At 42.4% G+C, this 20,495-nt stretch overlaps 2 protein-coding genes across 2 annotated transcripts in view; both read left to right on the plus strand.

Annotated features, from left to right (window-relative positions):
• Positions 1-5,046, plus strand: part of LOC122929228 — a 60,324-nt gene extending 55,278 nt beyond the window's left edge. The window contains exon 5 of the mRNA XM_044282735.1: positions 2,971-5,046. Within this exon, the coding sequence (XP_044138670.1) occupies positions 2,971-3,089 (119 nt within the window). The 3' untranslated portion in view covers positions 3,090-5,046. The remainder of the gene's footprint in view (positions 1-2,970) is intronic.
• Positions 5,047-16,780: 11,734 nt separating this feature from the next.
• LOC122929229 overlaps positions 16,781-20,495 on the plus strand; it is a 47,057-nt gene continuing 43,342 nt past the window's right edge. The window contains exon 1 of the mRNA XM_044282737.1: positions 16,781-16,903. Coding sequence (XP_044138672.1) covers positions 16,867-16,903 — 37 coding nt within the window. The 5' untranslated portion in view covers positions 16,781-16,866. The remainder of the gene's footprint in view (positions 16,904-20,495) is intronic.

The following is a 20,495-nucleotide window of genomic DNA, read 5'->3' on the forward strand; positions in this document are numbered from 1 at the left end:
ATGATGATCTAGAGCAGCTCAGGTGTGTATAATGAAGTTCTGTAGCAGTTGTGTATTAGGAGGTTCTGCAGCAACTGAGGTGTGTATTAGGAGGTTCTGCAGCAGTGAAGGTGTGTATTATGAGGTTCTGTAGCAGTTGTGTATTAGGAGTTTCTGCAGCAGCTGAGGTGTGTATTAGCAGCTGTGATGTGTGTTATGAGATTCTGCAGCAGTTAAGGTGTGCATTATGAAGTTCTGCAGCAGCTGAGGTGTGTGTGATGAAGATCTACGGAAGCTGAGGTGTGTTTTATGATTTTCTGTAGCAGCTGAGGTGTAATATTATGTTCTGCAGTAGTTTAGGTCTGTATGATGATGTCCTGCAGCAGCTGAGGTATATATTGGAATGTTCAGCAGCAGATGAGGTGTGTATTAGGAGGTTCTGCAGCAGTTGAGGTAGGCATTATGATGTTCTGCAGCAGCTGAGGTCTGTATTATGATGTTCTGCAGCAGCTGAGGTGTGTATTATGATGTTCTGCAGCAGCTGAGGTGTGTATTATGATGTTCTGCAGCAGCTGAGGTGTGTACTCTGATGTTCTGCAGCAGCTGAGGTGTGCAATATTATGTGCTGTAGCAGCTGAGGTGTGTATGATGAGGTTCTGCAGCAGCTGAGGTGTATATTAGGAGGTTCTGTAGCAGCTGAGGTGTGTATTATGATGTTCCGCAGCAGCTAAAGTGTGCAGTATGATGTTCTGTAGCAGCTGAGATGCGTATGATGAGGTTCTGCAGCAGCTGGGGTGTATATTAGTAGGTTCTGTAGCAGCTGAGGTGTGTGCTATGATGTTCTGCAGCAGCTGAGGTATGTACTATGATGTGCTAGAAGAATACATCAGGAGAACACTCTGGCATAATGTACACCTCTGACCAGAGGCTGTTATATACTTTTATATACTATATATAATTCTACTGTATATGCTATTATAAAACACATGGTGTTTTTGCTTAAATGGGCATTGGGCCCTCAGAATGGGTTCCTCTGTTGGGCCCTATGTGCACCAGTCCAGCCCTGTTTCTGCTGTAGATGTGCGGTTTGCCCTGCTATGGATCCACATCCATGAATGGATCTGCTGAAACCTTATTTAGATGCATGGCATGTGATTGTCATTGGATTTGGTATAAATTTTGGAACCTGTAAGAAGATTCATGTCAGATCCCACAGGTGTGAACATAGCCTTGGGGTATTTCCATATGGGCCTTCTGAATGGGGTTGTTTCTACATCATATGCATAGATTTTCTTTTCATAAAATACAAACCGGATTCCCAAAAAGTTGGGACACTATACAAATCGTGAATAAAAACTGAATGCAATGATGTGGAGATGGCAAATGTCAATATTTTATTAGTAATAGAACGTAGATGACAGATCAAACGTTTAATCCGAGTAAATGTATCATTTTAAAGGAAAAATAAGTTGATTCTAAATTTCACGGTGTCAACAAATCCCAAAAAAGTTGGGACAAGTAGCAATAAGAGGCTGGAAAAAAGTAAATTTGAGCATAACGAAGAGCTGCAAGACCAATTAACACTAATTAGGTCAATTGGCAACATGATTGGGTATAAAAAGAGCTTCTCAGAGTGCCAGTGTCTCTCAGAAGCCAAGATGGGTAGAGGATCACCAATTCCCACAATGTTGCACAGAAAGATAGTGGAGCAATATCAGAAAGGTGTTACCCAGCGAAAAATTGCAAAGACTTTGCATCTATCATCATCAACTGTGCATAACATCATCCGAAGATTCAGAGAATCTGGAACAATCTCTGTGCGTAAGGGTCAAGGCCGTAAAACCATACTGGATGCCGAGATCTCCGGGCCCTGAAACGACACTGCACCACAAACAGGAATGCTACTGTAAAGGAAATCACAGAATGGGCTCAGGAATACTTCCAGAAACCATTGTCAGTGAACACAATCCACCGTTGCCAGCTGAAACTTTACAGTGCAAAGAAGAAGCCATTTCTAAGCAAGATCCACAAGCTCAGGCGTTTTCACTGGGCCAGGGATCATTTAAAATGGAGTGTGGCAAAACGGAAGACTGTTCTGTGGTCAGACGAGTCACGATTCAAAGTTCTTTTTGGAAATCTGGGACGCCATGTCATCCGGACCAAAGAGGACAAGGACAACCCAAGTTGTTATCAACGCTCAGTTCAGAAACCTGCATCTCTGATGGTATGGGCTTGCATGAGTGCATGTGGCATGGGCAGCTTGCATGTCTGGAAAGGCACCATCAACGCAGAAAAATATATTCAGGTTCTAGAACAACATAGGCTCCCATCCAGACGTCATCTCTTTCAGGGAAGACCCTGCATTTTTCAACAAGATAATGCCAGACCACATTCTGCATCAATCACAACATCATGGCTGCGTAGGAGAAGGATCCGGGTACTGAAATGGCCAGTCTGCTGTCCAGATCTTTCACCTATAGAGAACATTTGGAGCATCATAAAGAGGAAGATGCAACAAAGAAGGCCCAAGACGATTGAACAGTTAGAGGCCTGTATTAGACAAGAATGGGAGAGCATTCCTATTTCTAAACTTGAGAAACTGGTCTCCTCGGTCCCCAGACGTCTGTTGAGTGTTGTAAGAAGAAGGGGAGATGCCACACAGTGGTGAAAATGGCCTTGTCCCAACTTTTTGGGGGATTTGTTGACACCATGAAATTCTGATTCAACATATTTTTCCCTTAAAATGGTACATTTTCTCAGTTTAAACTTTTGTTCTGTGATTTATGTTCTATTTTGAATAAAATATTAGAAGTTGGCACCTCCACATCATTGCATTCAGTATTTATTCACGAATTGTATAGTGTCCCAACTTTTTTGGAATCCGGTTTGTAGAACTAGAGAATAAAATATCAGAACATTCCATGAATTTGCTGTAAATCTGTTTCTCTATTCTGTGGACACCTGACCACTGTCTCCTGTTATATCTTACAGATCCTGTCCAGTCACGTCTACATCCACCAACCGCCATCTTTGCCTCGTACATTGGTCTGAAATTCTTCATCTCGCTTGCACTTTTCATTTTTACTTTTATCTATTATAAAAATCTATGATATAAAACCAGATCAGGCTGCAGATAAAATATCCTTATATCTATTGCTCGGATATTTTAGCTGATTGCTTCTGCATGTTGCTGGTTACTGTAGTACACATCAGTATCTGTAATATTCTCTGCACTCCCATAGCTGCAAACCCCAAATGTACCCCAAAGTCACCAATTTGTGGGAATTATGTTGTCACCCGATGTTCATACTATATATGAGGCAATGAAAGGAGACATTACCCTCTATGAATGCAGAATGGTAAATGGTGGCTTCATCCTGATGTAATTGATCAGAGATGGTAAATTAACAAGCGTTCTCTCATCCACCTTCACATATCAGGATGTCTTATCACGGCAGAGATGTAACCCAGCATCCAGAGGATCCTCAGATGGACCTAGATCCTGACATCTTGCTCAGCCACAGGACAGCCTACAAGGTCCAGCAGAAGACAATCCATCTGAATACTGAAGAAACTTTGAAACTTTCTGATAATGACTATTTTGATTTCTTTCATAAACAATAATTTCTCCATTTTAGGATGATCCATGTATATGATGATAATCTCAGACTTTATAATGCATCTAAAAGGAGTAGTGCTCTAGTTCAGTACAGATGTGTCCTCCCTTACCTTCCCTCTTTTCTCCATATGTGCCCATCCCTACCTTCCATCTTTCTCCATACATGTCCTTCCTTACATTTCCTCTTTCTCCATACATGTCCTTCCTTACCTTCCCTCTTTCTTCATACATGTCCTTCCTTACCTTCCCTCTCTCTCCATACCTGTCCTTCCTTACCTTCCCTCTCGCTCCATACCTGTCCTTCCTTACCTTCCCTCTTTCTCCATACATGTCCTTTCTTACCTTCCCTCTCTCTCCATACATGTCCTTCCTTACCTTCCCTCTTTCTCCATACATGTCCTTCCTTACCTTCCCTCTCTCTCCATACATGTCCTTCCTTACCTTCCCTCTCTCTCCATACCTGTCCTTCCTTACCTTCCCTCTCTCTCCATACATGTCCTTCCTTACCTTCCCTCTTTCTCCATACATGCCCTTCCTTACATTCCCTGTTTCTCCATACATGTCCTTCCTCACATTTTTTCTTTCTCCATACATGTCCTTCCTTACATTTCCTCTTTCTCCATACATGTCTTTCCTTACCTTCCTTCTTTTTACATATGTGTCCTTCCTTACATTACCTTCTTAAATTTGTATTGACAAGTGACTGTAGGAAGCCCCTCATGTTTTTTTTTTCTAATTGTCCCACAGGACACTGTCTTCCTTTCATTCAAGTGACTGGACAGTGAAATACTTGTATAGTAGTTATCCACATACAGATGATAGCCTTCGTAGTCATCATAGTGATTCATTAAATCCAAGACAATTTTACCATTCGTGTCTATATGGAATGGACAATCAGGGGGATCAAACTGGCTGTCCTTTCCTTCATACACCCTAAAGGTGTTGCCAGTACCACTTTCGCACAACTTATACATCTTGACACCTTATGTAGCACGTTTACTTGGGTTGTACTGTTTGAACAACAGTTGGCCAGTAGAGTGGATTAGGGATTTATCAACTGCAAGATTTTTCTTGGGGGTATACATTTCTCAAAATTTCCCATTAAGGTATGCCATGTGACTTGTACAGTAGATGGCCTGGGCACAGCATTGCTGGTACACGCCAAACATTCCTCATCACTGTTAACTACACTCTGCTGCCTTCTCTGGATTGTGGCATGTGGTTGTCACAATCAGAGCCACCAGAGCTTTCCATTAATTTGTCACTGCCTTCAATGGGTTCATACTAAGAACTGGACTCTTCCACACAACGTTCCTCACTGGAGGAACAAAGAAAGGCATAGGCGTCTTCAGCGCTGAAATGTCTGCTCTGCATTTTATTTTATACAAACAACCAAAAATTTATTCAAATAAAGATTTGTTCAAATATATGTCAAAAATAGGTGTGTGTATTTATGTGCATTTTTTATGAAATCAAACACCTTTATCTGTATACATGACACACACCAAAAGACCGCTATTCTAATTATTAGTAAAAGTGATAAAAGCTTTGTTTTTTGTTTTTTTCTAAAAAAAGAAATATATGCAGACAAATTATATCCTGAAAAGAACTCTGTGTATACTTTTTTTATGGAAAAAAAAAACGACGTGTATACTGTGAGGCAGTGACAGGCCTCACGGCTGCTAGGGGAGACATATGGCAGGAGTTTTCATTTCTTCGCTGTCAATCAGCAGGTCAGAGGTCACACCAGGTGGAACCATCAGTCTGGGATAAGAGCCCAGTCCAGACTGTTAGGAGGAGGAAGAGTCTGTGTGCAGTAGAGGCCTGGGAAGGCTCTGTACAAGTGGGCTCAGAGCTGGCTGAGGGGCCACGGGGCTAGGTGTTAGCCTGAACTTTGGGGGACTCCGCGAGGTCTTGTAATCGACGGTTGCTAGGCCAGAGTCAGGAGGACTTCTGGGCCACAATCCCCCAAAGGGTACTGGACTTGTTACAGCCTGGAAGTGCTGAATTGTTAGGCTGGGAAAAGCCGCAGGTTCTTCCCGTGTGTGAACAGGGCTTTCAGTGAGGTAGGGAGTCCTCATGTTTAGCTAGAGCCCAGCCGGGCAGGTGTTTTATTTGTATTGTTTGTTTTGGTTTTGCTGAGGTGCCAAATAAAGCAATGTTTGGCCCCTAACCCTGTGGTCGATGAAGATCATTGTGAGAATGACCCCCGAATAAGAGGCGATCCCTTACAATTGGTGGAGAATGCGGGCAAGTTGTGCGTGGAAGAAGGGCAACAAGACAAAGAGAAGGTGCTACTGAGTGCTGCTTTGTTGCCGTGTGATGCTTAAACAGCCGGAAGCCTCTTTCGTCCAGTGGAGCTGTGGCCTGTGATGTTCTGGACTCTTGTTACTATTTTTCTGTGCGGTTATTTAAAGGGCCAGTTGGCCAAATATTTTTTTTTAAACTGACCTGTGAAAAGGCTGCGGCTTGGTATCATCCGTGGGAGAAGGACTGCGAGCCAGTGATTAGGGGAATCCCGCTGGGGGTCACTCTAGATGCCCGCCAGCAGATGCCTCAGGTCAGGCCTAAAGTGCTGGACTTTCTGGAGAGAGGGCCAGAGACTGATGCCACTGTGTCTCTGACCTTTGTGACAGAGTATGGCTCTGTGCAATGGGAGCTCTTAAAATGTGAGACCCTGGAAGTGGAGTTTGTGCAGTATGCAGCCCTGAAGGGTTTGAGCGATGGTGAGGTTACAGGGGTAGTTACTAACCGAGGGTGTTTCTGGTACTTACAGATTTTCATATACCCTGGGCAGGCGTACACCAGTGATGGAGAGGCTGGCACATAGATCCTCTGGGGCACTCTCTGTGCATAGGGACCAGGCCAAGTGGTAGGTGAGGTGCCCTGGGTGTTGCAGGTTTTTAATGTGCCGGTGGCAAGATCCCTTTAAGTTCGAGACGCCAGTGCCGGTAACGGTGGCACACCGATTTATTGTAAATAATAATTGAGGAACATAATGTTGTAGTTAACCAAAACTTCCTTTTGCTGAACGGTTCAACTATTTACAACCATTGGAGTGGATATCTTCCTGTGTATGTCCTGTCATAGCCGCTGGGCGCAGAGGTCTCCGTGTGCTAAGCACTGGGCTGTGGGCCGGGGGAGGCTGATGTGTTCAGCAGAGCAGTGTTTTGTTGTCTGATGTATGGACGCCGGCTACGGCCCCCGCACAAGGTGTGGATTTATTGGCTTGGCGTGGATGCATTTGTTATGAGAACAATATATGAAAGGAACGTGCGTTTGTTGTCTCTAGTGCGCCTGATCAGCCGCTGGAGATAATGACGTTGTCCTGTAAATAAACAAATGCATGAGGATCATAGTAACTTTATCTGGCATTGATCACTGAGCAAGATCACTGAGCAAGGCTAGATAAGGTTCGCTCCAGTGGTTATAGGATACATGTGTTTGTGAGCTGGCTATGTTCTCATCTTCCTATGTCATCACTTCCTGTATGTCATCACTTCCTGTATGTCATCACTTCCTGTATCCTTGTTTTGGGCCATCCCCTTTTACACCTTTTGTTAGTAAATAAAAGAAACAGACTGGGCAGGGGGGATTGAGATTTTTACCTTTTCTTACACAAAGACATTGGAGAGCAGAATTCTAATATTAATATTTCTACAACAGATGGCGAGCTTGGAAGGATTCAACTGATTTTTTTCTCTGCACAGCAGGTAAAAGGGAGAGAATAGTAAACTGTAGTTTTGTCTGCTGCGTCAGAGGAAATTTCTGCTTGTTAAAAGAACATTTTTCGCTCTATTTGTGTAAGGATAAGACAAGAGCTTTTCCGTTGTGTAGTTTTTGGTGGATCTGAGTTGATTGTACAGAGATTGTGATGTGTGTGCTGAGCAGTACAGGGTATTGTGTTTTTTTTTAAACTTCTTAACTTTTATATATTACTGTGATTTTGTAAGAGGCGATTTTATAGAGGTTTATAGAGGCAGCAATAGGTTTTAGTGTTTGTACATTAGAGAAAGCATTTAGAGAGTATTTTTATATTGTTAACCTGTAAATCACCCACAGAGTGGAGGTTTTGGTCTGGTTTTGGGGTGGGGAACAGGGAATATAGAAACTGTTCCTATTGCTGGATATTATAGATACTATCTTGATTTCCTTTGTGTGAAGGCCATGTGGTTTGTCGGCCATCTTTAAGACATGTGGTTTGTCAGCCACCTTGGTTAGTTTGCTATGGAAAGCGGTTTGGTTGTTTTTGCCTGAAATGTAAGTTTTGTCCAGAATAATTATCTTGTATTTTTGTATCTTTCTATGTACAGTTTGATTTTGTTTTGGTAAGTTTTGTGCTGGATATCGGTTGAGTGTTCGGTTATGGTATAGCTCAGTGACCAGTCTGATACAGGAATCATTGTATGAGCATTAGTGGCAGTTTAGCGGTAAAATTGTCCTAGTTGATGATTCTGCTTAAAGTTTCTATATCTGTGGCTGTTACACTGAATTGTAGACTTGTTTGGCATAATTAATACGGTACTACAGTAGAAAACCTGATCAGTACCAAAAAATGGTGCAAAAGGAAAGGCAAGTATGCTCTGGGTGGATAGCGGATAAATATCAGGCGTCTTGTAGGCTGAAGCTGAGTTTGGAAGGAGAAGTGGAAGATTTAAAAGTGGAAATTGTTAAATTGAGATCTCTTGTCCAGCAGGCAGCTGAAGCTAGCGCTAATTATGAATGTGCTGTAAGGGTTAATACTGAGCTGTGCAAGGAAAATGAATGTTTATCTGAAAGCCTGATGCATGCACAGGGTGCTGTAAAGGAAATGCCAGAGTTATTGAAACAACCGTTGGAGAGTAATGTGTCTGGGGTTAGAGGAAATGTATGGGCTGTAAGCATGGAGAAGTCTGAGGACTGTGGTTCAGATGTTGGAACCGACTCTGGGATGGGGATGGACAATGTGTCTGACCCTGGAGTTGGAAGTATTAACACAAGGCCAGAAGATTTCTCAGATGAGTCCATGGTAAGTGGACTCAATACAGATAGTAGTGTGGGATCTAGCCATGCTAGGATGGTTAATGTTGTGCGCCAAGTCAAATGACTATGTGCCTAGACAAGGCATTGTGCAGGGAGGCAAGCTATTCGTTATTTTGCATGCAGGGAATACGGGCACATTGCGCGATATTGTGACGTTGCTAAGGACAACAGACACAGGTATGTTAAGTACCCCAGAACCACACCTAGAAGTAAAGTGGTTTATTCAGCAAGGTGGGGTAATGGTCCCAGACATGTTTTTTTGCAAAGGCAGAGAACCCAGGGACAGCCAAGGTCATGGATCCAGGAGGCAGATTTTAAATCACAATATGAACGTTTAAAATGTGAAAATTGGAAATTAAGGTCTTTATCTAAGACCTAATTTAAATAGATTTTTCCCTTCCGCTAGAAAAAAATACGGTTTTGGGACCTTGTAATGTTAAATCCTGCTTCTCTGGTAAAATGAATCTGAAGCTGGTTTGGGGCTGGGCAAATTAACATTTCAATGACTGGGTGGGTAGAAATTCTCCTGTACGGTTTGAGGTGAACCCTCCAAGACATTGATTTGTTAATTCAGTCCTATACAATTGTATGTGTTACTAAGGTTTTGTTTTTGTATTTGAGTTTCAGTTTTTAAGTTCAAATTTACTTTTTACTGAATCTCAATGTATATAGCAAGACTTTCTGTAACTGAAGTTTTCTATGTTGTTTTTTTCTTTCCTTTTTACAGGTCATCTTTTTCGGTTTTATTTTCAGTTATTTTTGTTTTTGATTAATTAATATTTACATTTTTCTGCAGTTCTATATTTAATCTTAGCATACTTTTTTTCCTTCTATTATTCTTTTCCAAGTGACGGTTCTCCAGGACTCTTCTCTCTTTAACAACCAGAGGTTAACCCCGTATTTCTTTTTACTTTATCAGCAGGAGATTGACTAGAGGAGCCACATTGAGCTGGAGAAAAGCGGGTCTCATTTATTGGCTAGCCGTTGCTGGCCAAACACAGGCGTAGCTCAGCTGTGTGTATAGCCCTTTAGGAGGCATACTGGGAATCCAGCAAAAGGAGCTCTGGCTTAAATGCCCTGTGGGAGTGGAAGTAGCATTGAGAGTAGCAATAGGCCGCCCTCAGTGCAAGAGATTTCTAGCTGTCCAACATTGGCTGTGTAAAAGTCGGGGTCAGACCGATGTACGGTAAGAATGAGCCGGTGGTACCCTCCATGTACGGTCAAAAGCTTGTCCCTGGACGCAGGCAACACTGGTAAGACTTGGTTAACCAAGGATGGGTTGTGGCAGATCCATTTTCAGGGGGGGGGACATAGTTCCCCTCGTGGGGTCAGATGGCTGCTTAGTACATGAGATCTAGTTATGGGGTGAAGGCCACAAAGCCCCTTAAAGAATGGAGTAGGTGGTCCAAGGGAACTAATTGGAGTATCCCTCTGGAAGGTAGGTAGCGCAATGGTGGCTGCAAAAGTCAATCATGGTAATTAAGCAGGGCGTACAGAACCCAGTTTTAATCCGGAAGAACCGAGTGATGTACGCCTGGCCCGAGGGGTAAACTGAGTTTAGGGATCCGATGCAGGAAGCAGAGGAGGCTCTATCTGGGCTGACTTTGCTGAAACAGGCCGGATCCATTAAACCCGGGCCTACTGAAACAACCAGTACCCGAGGTAATTGAGTCCCTAACTGTCACTTCCACCTCCACTACGGACAGGGTCGCTTTTCTCTTTTTCTATCTCTCTCTCTCTCTCATCCCTCCCTCATCCCTCTATCTAACCTTGAGACGATGCACCATGTTTAATCCAGCTTCTCTTCATCCTGGTTTTAAGGACGATGAGAAGGGGGGAAAGTGGTGCAGAAAACAACAATCTTCAAACTTTTTACTAACCATTCTAACCTCTCAAATGTCAATCATTTGTCTAACCTAGTAGAGAATTAGGTTGAGAACCATCACGACTGCCTTTTCTTTGACTGTACTTGGGTCAGATTTTTGCAAAGAAGTCAACCAGGTGATTGGGTCGTGCTAAAGAAACATCCGAGGACGGGACTAGAGCCGAGATATCTTGGGCCATTCCAGGTGCTGCTGATGACGCCAACCTCTCTGAAGTTAGAGGGACGAGACAACTGGATCCACAGGGGTCACTGCAAGAAACTGCTCAACTACGTTAAAGAATAAAGAGTATCACTTTTGTTTATTTGTTTAGTTTAATGTTTAGGGAGGAAAACGCACCTCAAACTAGCAAGGGCCACAAGGAGACATTTGTTGATAGCACTGGTTTTACATTCCCAAAGGGTAATATCAGCTATAGGTTTAATAATAGCTCTGGCTCCTGCTCCTCACTTGTTAATCCTGTATGGGTGCCCGGGCAGCTAGGCGACCCGTAGATGTGGTAAAGGGCATAAGTTTGATGGATCCTCCAGTTGTGAGGAAGGTATAACGGTCAACCTTACTAATGAAACCTCCGATCTTTTTAATGACACCCATAGACCAGATTATATCTGCTGGAAAGAATGGTGTGACGTTCAGACTCAGGGAGCGATCCCTCAGTCTATTCAGTCATTACTGGAAGCCTGTGACCGTCAGAAGTTCTTGTGTGGAGTTGACGGGTCCGTACTATTTCCTATGCGGTTTAGCCACTTGTAAGGTAATTCCTCCTTATGCCAGAGGTTCATGTGTTCTGGTGAAGCTTGTCCCTGTATCTTGCGTTGCAGCCGATTGGGAGAAACTGATGGTGTGGAAGGAGGTAAGAAGGGTAAGACTTATGAAGCAATTTAACAATTTCTCGTCCATAGTGGATGAGATGTTCAAAGAAACCGTTGAGGCAGTGAGAGAGATCACCGAGAAACATCAGTAGAGCGTCCAGAGGAGGGTTTCTGTGAATTAGATGACGGTTATGCCTGGCTAGAAGACACCATTGACAAGGGTCAGGCCCAAACTGACAGCAGAAGGGCAGAGGCAGAGCTATGACTAGTGAGGGTTGTAATCCTTTTTAAAGCTTTGGGAGGTCTTGGGGCTCACTGGTTTTCCATTAGATCCGGGCGAAAGGAAATAGGACATGTACTTATGTTTTTTGTTTCCATTCCTTCTATATGCCGGAGTGAGATGTTCCTGATGTCTAATCAACTGAGTTACCGAAGCACGAACATACAAGATGCCTTGAAGACCAAACCATGGACCAGATGCAGAGGATTCCAAACCAGCCGACGACCAGCGCGAAACACCACCTTCTGAGTCAGCTCCCGAAGAAAAGAATCTCCGAGTCAAGATTTGTTTTAAGCTGCGTGTCAAGATTGACTTTTTGTTTTCCATCAACTGTTTTGTTTTATGGATTTAGGACTTTTCGTAGACAAGGCAGTTTTTTTCAAAGAAGAAGAACGAGATTTGTCGAGGGACACTAGGGAGCATATTACAAAGAGGAGGGACTGTTGTGGAAATTTTATTAGGATGTGTATTTAATATATTGTGTATTGTCATCATGTCTCTCAGTGTCAGGATAAACCATTGGAGAGGATATCTTCCCTTGTATGTCCTGTCACAGCTGCTGAATGCAGAGGTCTCCGTCGGCGAATAGTCCATGTGCTAAGCACTGGGCTGTGGGCCAGGGAAGACTGATGTGTTCAGCAGAGCAGTGTTTTGTTGTCTGATGTATGGACGCCGGCTAGGGCCCCCGCGCAAGACGTGGATTTATTGGCTTGGCGTGGATGCATTTGTTAAGAGAACAATAAATGAAAGGAACGTGCGTTTGTTGTCTCTAGTGCGCCTGATCAGCCGCTGGAGATAATGACGTTGTCCTGTAAATAAACATGCATGAGGATCATAGTAACTTTATCTAGCATTGATCACTGAGCAAGGCTAGATAAGGTTTGCTCCAGTGGTTATAGGATACATGCGTTTGTGAGCTGGCTATGTTCTCATCTTCCTATGTCATCACTTCCTGTATGTCATCACTTCCTGTATCCTTGTTTTGGGCCAGCCCCTTTTACACCTTTTGTTAGTAAATAAAAGAAACAGACTGGGCAGGAGGAGGGGAAGTGCTCAGCAAGAATTCAAGATGGTAACACCTGTGTCTGACTCTGACGGCGATTGAGATTTTTACCTTTCCTTACACAAAGACATTGGAGAGCAGATTTCTAATATTAATATTTCTACATCACACTTGAATTTGTCTCTGATCTAGAGCTCAATAAAATATAAAATATTAATTTTATTGAAAGCCTGAAAGGAGTTTTGAACCCATGAGCTATAGCTTTAGACACCAAAGATGGGGATTTTTATTTTTTTCTATGAGATGTAGCATAGCGAAAACACAGTAAACCTAAAAGTCTTTGTGACCCTGACAAGTGAAGGAAGTCAGATATCAGCGTCACATATCATTTAAATTTGCCTCTTGTCTAGGGCTTAATAAAATGTAATTTTTTTATAGAATCTGAAAGAGGTTTTCAACACAGAAACCCTGGACATAGGGCAACTGCATTACCACTGAGCTACCAGCTTGTCTTGTATAAGCTTGGGATTTTTGTTCATCTATGTGATGTAGCATACAAAAACACAGTAAACCTAAAAGTCCTTGTGACCCTGACAAGTAAAGGACGTCAGATATCCACATCACACATCATTTGAATTTGCCTCTTATCTAGGGCTTAATAAAATGTAAAATACTATAGAGACTGAAAGGGGTTTTAAACACAGAAACACTGGATATGAAGCTATTGCTACCACTGAGCTATCAGCTATACACTCATTTAACACTGTAATGTGTTAGCTTACAGCTTTTTAGACACAGAGCTATAGGCTCAGCAATATACGTTCTTTGGTTGTGTGATTTAGCATACAAATACATAGTATATCTATAACTCATTCTCACTTTGACCCTGACCTATGAAGAGCATAAGTCAAACTCAGATGTCAGAGTCAGATGTCAGAGCCAGGTGTCAAAGTCAGTTGTCAGTGTCATGTGTCAGAGTCAGGGTCAGTTGTCAGGGGCAGGTGTCAGGGTCAGGTGTTAGTCAGGTGTCAGGGTCAGGTGTTAGTCAGGTGTCAGGGTCAGGTGTCAGAGTCAGGTGTCAGGGTCAAGTGTCACATTGGCATTATTTTGATACTTGACTATGATATCTGACCATGTCCTAAAATGAACACTGTACAATAGAGACACATTTGTGCTCAGTAGGACACAGAGATATGAATCTGTTTGTGATGCTAAAAGCAATGCAGCAGGCAGCCTGCAGGGGAAGAGCCATGAATAGGATGGGAATAATAGTGGCTGCCCTCAGTCTGGGGTTCCCTTGGGCCATGCAGTAGTGAATAGAGAATGCACTCTTCCTTCCCTAGGAGAACACCCCTGGTGCCCTAGATGGTGAATGGTTGGAAGGGTACAAAATGGAAGGGTCACTGAAAGGTTAATGGAGTCTGAGGTCTGATGAGAATTGGGGGGGGTCTGCTCTGAGGTCTGAAAGTTTGAGTGTCTGATTGGGGTTCTAATACAGAGTGGGAGTCTTATCTGAAGTCTGATAAAGATTGAGGGGTCTTATTTGGAGGTCTGATTAAGATTGGGGGTATAATCTATGGTCTGATAAAGAGTGGGGTTTTGATCTAAGGTCTGATGAAGATTGGGAGTCTGATCTGAGGTCTGATGAAGATTGGGAGTCTGATCTGAGGTCTGATAAAGACTGGAAGTCTGATCTGAAGTCTGATGAAGAATGGAGGTTTGAAGATTGGAGTTTTGGTCACTGCACTAACCACAGCCCATAACGTTATTCGCCCCTAGACCCACCTTGGACCATGTTAGTTTTCTTTTGAATGTTGAGTATATTACTTCAGTTCTATCATAAACTATTGTAGGACGTGAGAAATGCAACAATTATTTCCTATTGCCATGAATAGGAGTCATCGAACATACACAGATACAGTACAGACCAAAAGTTTGGACACACCTTTTCATTCAAAGAGTTTTCTTTATTTTCATGACTATGAAAATTGTAGATTCACACTGAAGACATCAAAACTATGCATTAACACATGTGGAATTATATACATAGCAAAAAAGTGTGAAACAACTGAAAATATGTCATATTCTAGGTTCTTCAAAGTAGCCTACTTTTGCTTTGATTACTGCTTTGCACACTCTTGGCATTCTCTTGATGAGCTTCAAGAGGTAGTCACCTGAAATGGTTTTCACTTCACAGGTGTGCCCTGTCAGGTTTAATAAGTGGGATTTCTTGCCTTATAAATGGGGTTGGGACCATCAGTTGCGTTGTGGAGAAGTCAGGTGGATACACAGCTGATAGTCCTACTGAATAGACTGTTCGAATTTGTATTATGGCAAGAAAAAAGCAGCTAAGTAAAGAAAAACTAGTGGCCATCATTACTTTAAGAAATGAAGGTCAGTCAGTCCAAAAAATTGGGAAAACTTTGAAAGTGTCCCCAAGTGCAGTTACAAAAACCATCAAGCGCTACAAAGAAACTGGCTCACATGCGGACCACCCAAGGAAAGGAAGACCAAGAGTCACCTCTGCTGCGGAGGATAAGTTCATCCGAGTAACCAGCCTCAGAAATCGCAGGTTAACAGCAGCTCAGATTAGAGACCAGGTCAATGGCACACGGAGTTCTTGCAGCAGACACATCTCTAGAACAACTGTTAGGAGGAGACTGTGTGAATCAGGCCTTCATGGTAGAATATCTGCTAGGAAACCACTGCTAAGGACAGGCAACAAGTAGAAGAGACTTGTTTGGGCTAAAGAACACAAGGAATGGACATTAGACCAGTGGAAATCTGTGCTTTGCTCTGATGAGTCCAAATTTGAGATCTTTGGTTCCAACCACCGTGTCTTTGTGCGACGCAGAAAAGGTGAACTGATGGACTCTACATGCCTGGTTCCCACCGTGAAGCATGGAGGAGGAGGTGTGATGGTGTGGGGGTGCTTTGCTGGTGACACTGTTGGGGAATTATTCAAAATTGAAGGCATACTGAACCAGCATGGCTACCACAGCATCTTGCAGCGGCATGCTATTCCATCCGGTTTGCGTTTAGTTGGACCATCATTTATTTTTCAACAGGACAATGACCCCAAACACCCCCCTAGGCTGTGTAAGGGCTATTTAACCATGAAGGAGAGTGATGGGGTGCTGCGCCAGATGACCTGGCCTTCACAGTCACCGGACCTGAACCCAATCGAGATGGTTTGGGGTCAGCTGGACCGCAGAGTGGAGGCAAAAGGGCCAACAAGTGCTAAGCATCTCTGGGAACTCCTTCAAGACCGTTGGAATACCATTTCAGGTGACTACCTCTTGAAGCTCATCAAGAGAATGGCAAGAGTGTGCAAAGCAGTAATCAAAGCATAAGGTGGCTACTTTGAAGAACCTAGAATATGACATATTTTCAGTTGTTTCACACTTTTTTGTTATGTATATAATTCCACATGTGTTAATTCATAGTTTTGATGCCTTCCGTGTGAATCTACAATTTTCATAGTCATGAAAATAAAGAAAACTCTTTGAATGAGAAGGTGTGTCCAAACTTTTGGTCTGTACTGTATGTCCACCCTGAATTTAGTAAAGGACTCTTAAGGCTGCAATTCACATCACAACCACTGGGTGGCCACATATAACCTTGTAGGGCGTAGACATCTTGTGATAGAGTATCGAGAAATCATACATTTGTGAACATTTCTAACTTTATGGAGCCAAACGGAATAGTAAGGAAACTCACATTTTGCATATATTAAACAAATAAAGAAAAGGTAGACGAGCCTGCAAAATATATTGACCAGAGGACCCCAACCTGAATGCTCCTTTTTTATTTCATGGGTAGTCATGCTATGAATGTCATATAATAAGCACCAAGTCTCAGACTTCACATCAAATAAGCTAAATTAGAGAAGACGGTTGATTTTACATATATTACATTTTTATCCTTTAAAGAGAGATTTTTTAACTGATTGATGGGTCATCAATATCTAATCGGTATGGGTTTGACACCTATTTTGGTGGGGCTGAGCTGCACCTAGGCCATGTGATCAATGAACGTGACATTACATGGCCTAGACTAAGCTGAAAGAAGGCCAGAGGATAGGTCATCAGTCAAAAAATTGCACAAAAACCCTTTAATAGATGAGGCATCTTTAGTCTTCGATTGCAACTTCCTTTTCTCGTCTTTTCCTCTTTTCACATGGGAAATTGCGATATGCATAGAAGAAGCGTCCTGAAGATCTCAGATTAGTGTTTGTATGTTGTCCAGATTGTCCTCCATCATCTGCCATGAGACTTTCCATCCTGTTCTTCTGTTTCTTCAATGGTAAGATAAGAAGCAGGGCATTTCCAATTATATACATGACGGGGAATGATGAACTAGACTTAGAGGGGTTGTAGGGGATGAGAAAACAGGACCTGTCTGCCCCTTTCCCTTCAGTGACTACTTTATCTCACATATGTTTAGTGCTGAGAACTTCTGGAGATATGGTAGAGACGTCCAAAGACTGTAATATGATTTGCATAAATAGTCTCAGCGATAGATCGGGAGGAAGCTGCCAGAAGAGCAGCTGAACGTATGGAGTCCAATATTCTGTGCTGATTTATTTCCTATCTTTATAACAGTCCCATCTGATCTTCTGAAACAGAGCTCCAAACTTCTTGCATACACATAAGTGAAGATTTATCAGGAGGAGAAGTCTGTGTTGCTGCAAATTGACCAAATTTATCATTGCTATTTAATCAATTTGGTGCATCTTTAACCTATTAAGGACACGGCCAAGCTTGGTAGTTACGCACATGGAGATTTATTTAGTTATTTTTTTTATCTTTTTTTTGCTTTTCTTTCCCATTGACATAGGGGCTTGTTTTTTGAGGGATGGGTTGTATATTTTAATGCTATTATTTTGGGTAGCTTTTGTGAGAAAGAATAGAACGATTCTGTAATTTTTTGGGTTTTGTTTTTACATATTGATGTTGTTCGGTATAAGTGACATGATAAATATATTCTGCAGATCAGTACGATTACACCAATAGATTTTTAATTTACAAAACATTTTTAGGGGTTTTCAACTCTTACACAATCAAACTTTTTTTTTCCAGAGCTTTCAATCTGTCGCAGCATTCAAAGACCCAGAGCATTTTTTCTTTTCCAGAGTTGTGTCAGGGCTTGGTTTTTGTACGCAAATTTTAGTTTGAGGTACAAACAACTTTTTGACCGTTTTTTTTCGCATTTTAGTGAGGTAGAATCAATAAAAAACAGCAATGTTGGACATTTTTGTTTTATTTTTTTGCACTTCTCACTGTAGGGGATATGGGTTATTTTTGTTATGTTCTATTTTATTTTATTTTTAAATATTTTTTTGTATATGAACTTGATTCCAAGCAAAAAAAAAAAGAACTTTAGTTATTTCAACAGATTATTTTTTATTTTTTTAAATGTTGCTTCCCCCCCCTCTATGTAAAACTAAGGAACTTAAACATGCAATCCTCTGTTTGTTCATACTAAACACTAGAACAACTGCATCACAGTCATAGTAATAACTAATAGCTCCCTGAGCTTGCTCTTCCTGAGGCTTGCTCTACTAAGTGGGCTTCTTATTAAGTGGAGTTAAAGAAAATAAGTTTAAGAAAAGGAGTTGGAAACTAAGGTTGGATATAATTTCCTTGTGCGTTGTTGGCTTAATTCTAAGTAGTCCTTCAACTACAGCAGACAGGGTCTAATTCTAAATCATATTTACTGTTTTACTTTTTTACTGTTGTAATCCCCATTTAGTATGTGTTGCACAATTGACAACGCAGTCCGGTGCACATCTTGCATGATGTATGCAGTCCTGGAACAGCCATTCGAGGGTGTATATGTTTGTTCAAGATGTGAGCAAATTACTTGTTTGGAATCGCAAATCGAGTCTCTAAACGGGCAAGTTGCAACTCTGAGAGGCATTGACAATTTGCAAAAGAGTTTGCTTCTCACCGAGCAAGCACTCTGGGGTAGATGAGGGGGAGGGTGATAGAGAGGAGGCTGAGGAAAGTGAGGCAGCTAGCTGTGTAACAGTTAGAAAGCAGGGTAGAGGATGAGTGCCCAGGGAGGCTAGACCTGATCTGACACACCCCAACAAGTTTGCACGTTTGGCAGATGAGGGGGATGTCAGTCCAGGGACAGCACTGCTGCAGCCGGACACTTCCTCTGCCAGTCAGGGGAATGCCAGCTCCAGTAAGCAGAGGGCCAGGAGAGCAGGGCAGGCCAGACAGGTGCTGGTAGTGGGAGACTCCATTAGTAGGGGAACAGATAGGGAAATCTGTCACAAAGACTGTGATCGCCGAACAGTGTGCTGTCTTACTGGCGCTAGAGTTTGACACATCGCAGATCGGGTTGACAGATTACTGGGAGGGGCTGGAGAAGATCCAGCGGTCATGGTCAATATCGGAACCAATGACAAAGTTAGAGGTAGGTGGAGAGTCCTTAAAAATGATTTCAGGGATTTAGGTCAAAAGCTTATGGCAAGGACCTCAAAGGTAGTATTTTTCGAAATACTACCTGTACCACGGGCCACGCAAGAAAGGCAGTGGGAGATTAGGGAGATTAACAAGTAGGTCAAGAACTGGTGTAGAAAGGAGGGGTTTGGGTTCCTAGAGAACTGGGCCGACTTCTCTATCTGCTACAGGCTCTATCGTAGGGACGGGCTGCACCTCAATGGGGAAGGGGCAGCTGTGCTGGGGAGAAAGATGGCTAGAAGGTTGGAGGAGTGTTTAAACTAGGGACTGGGGGGAGGGTAATTACATTATAGGAGGGGAAGATAGTGCAGATAGAGACCGGGGGCAAGGTAGTGGGACTGTGGGAGGAATGGAAGGAGGGACTAGAACAGCTCAGAAGGAAAGCTGTGGGGTAAAAAATATACATAAACCTCTCAAATGTATGTATACTAATGCCAGAAGCCTGACTAATAAAACTGGGGAGCTGGAATTAGTGATGTGTGAGGAGGACTATGACATAGTGGGAATAACTGAGACATGGCTGGATGATAGCTATGACATAGTGGGAATAACTGAGACATGGCTGGATGATAGCTATGACTGGGCAGATAATGTACAAGGTTACAGTCTGTTTAGAAAGAATCGCCAAAACTGGAGAGGGGGAGGGGTTTGCCTTTATGTAAAGTCCTGTCTAAAGTCCACACTCCAGGAATATATAAGTGAGGGACATGAACATGTGGAGTCACTGTGGGTAGAGATACATGGCGCTAAAAACAATAATAAATTACTAATAGGAGTTTACTATAAACCACCTAATATACCAGAGTCCACAGAAAATCTACTACTAAACGAGATAGACGAGGCGGCAAATCATAATGAGGTTGTTATTATGGGGGACTTCAACTAGATATAGACTGGGAAACTGAAACTTGTATATCTCATAAGGGAAACAGGTTCTTGGCAATAATCAAAGACAATTACATTTCCCAACTGGTTCAGGACCCGACTAAAGGGACGGCCATACTGGACTTAGTATTAACCAATAGGCCCTACAGAACAACAGACGTGCAGGTTGGGAGACACCTAAGAAGTAGTGACCACAAAGTAATAACCTTCCAATTATCATTCAAAAAAGCGTTTCTACAGGGAGGTACAAAAATGCCAAACTTCAAAAAAGCTAAATTTAGCCAACTAAGAGAGGCCATAGGCCTAACTAACTGGGACAAAGTCCTCAAAAATAAAAATACAGCCACAAAATGGGATATCTTTAAAAACATCCTAAAATCTCATTGTGAGAGGTACATACCGTATGGGAATAAAAGATTAAGGAACAAAAAGAAACCAATGTGGATAAATAGAACTTTAAAGAAAGCAATAAATGACAAAAAGAAAGCATATAAAACACTAAAACGGGAGGGGAGCACGGAAGCACTGAAAAACTATAA

Source organism: Bufo gargarizans, chromosome 2, assembly GCF_014858855.1.
Source record: "Bufo gargarizans isolate SCDJY-AF-19 chromosome 2, ASM1485885v1, whole genome shotgun sequence".
Taxonomy (NCBI): Eukaryota; Metazoa; Chordata; class Amphibia; order Anura; family Bufonidae; genus Bufo; species Bufo gargarizans.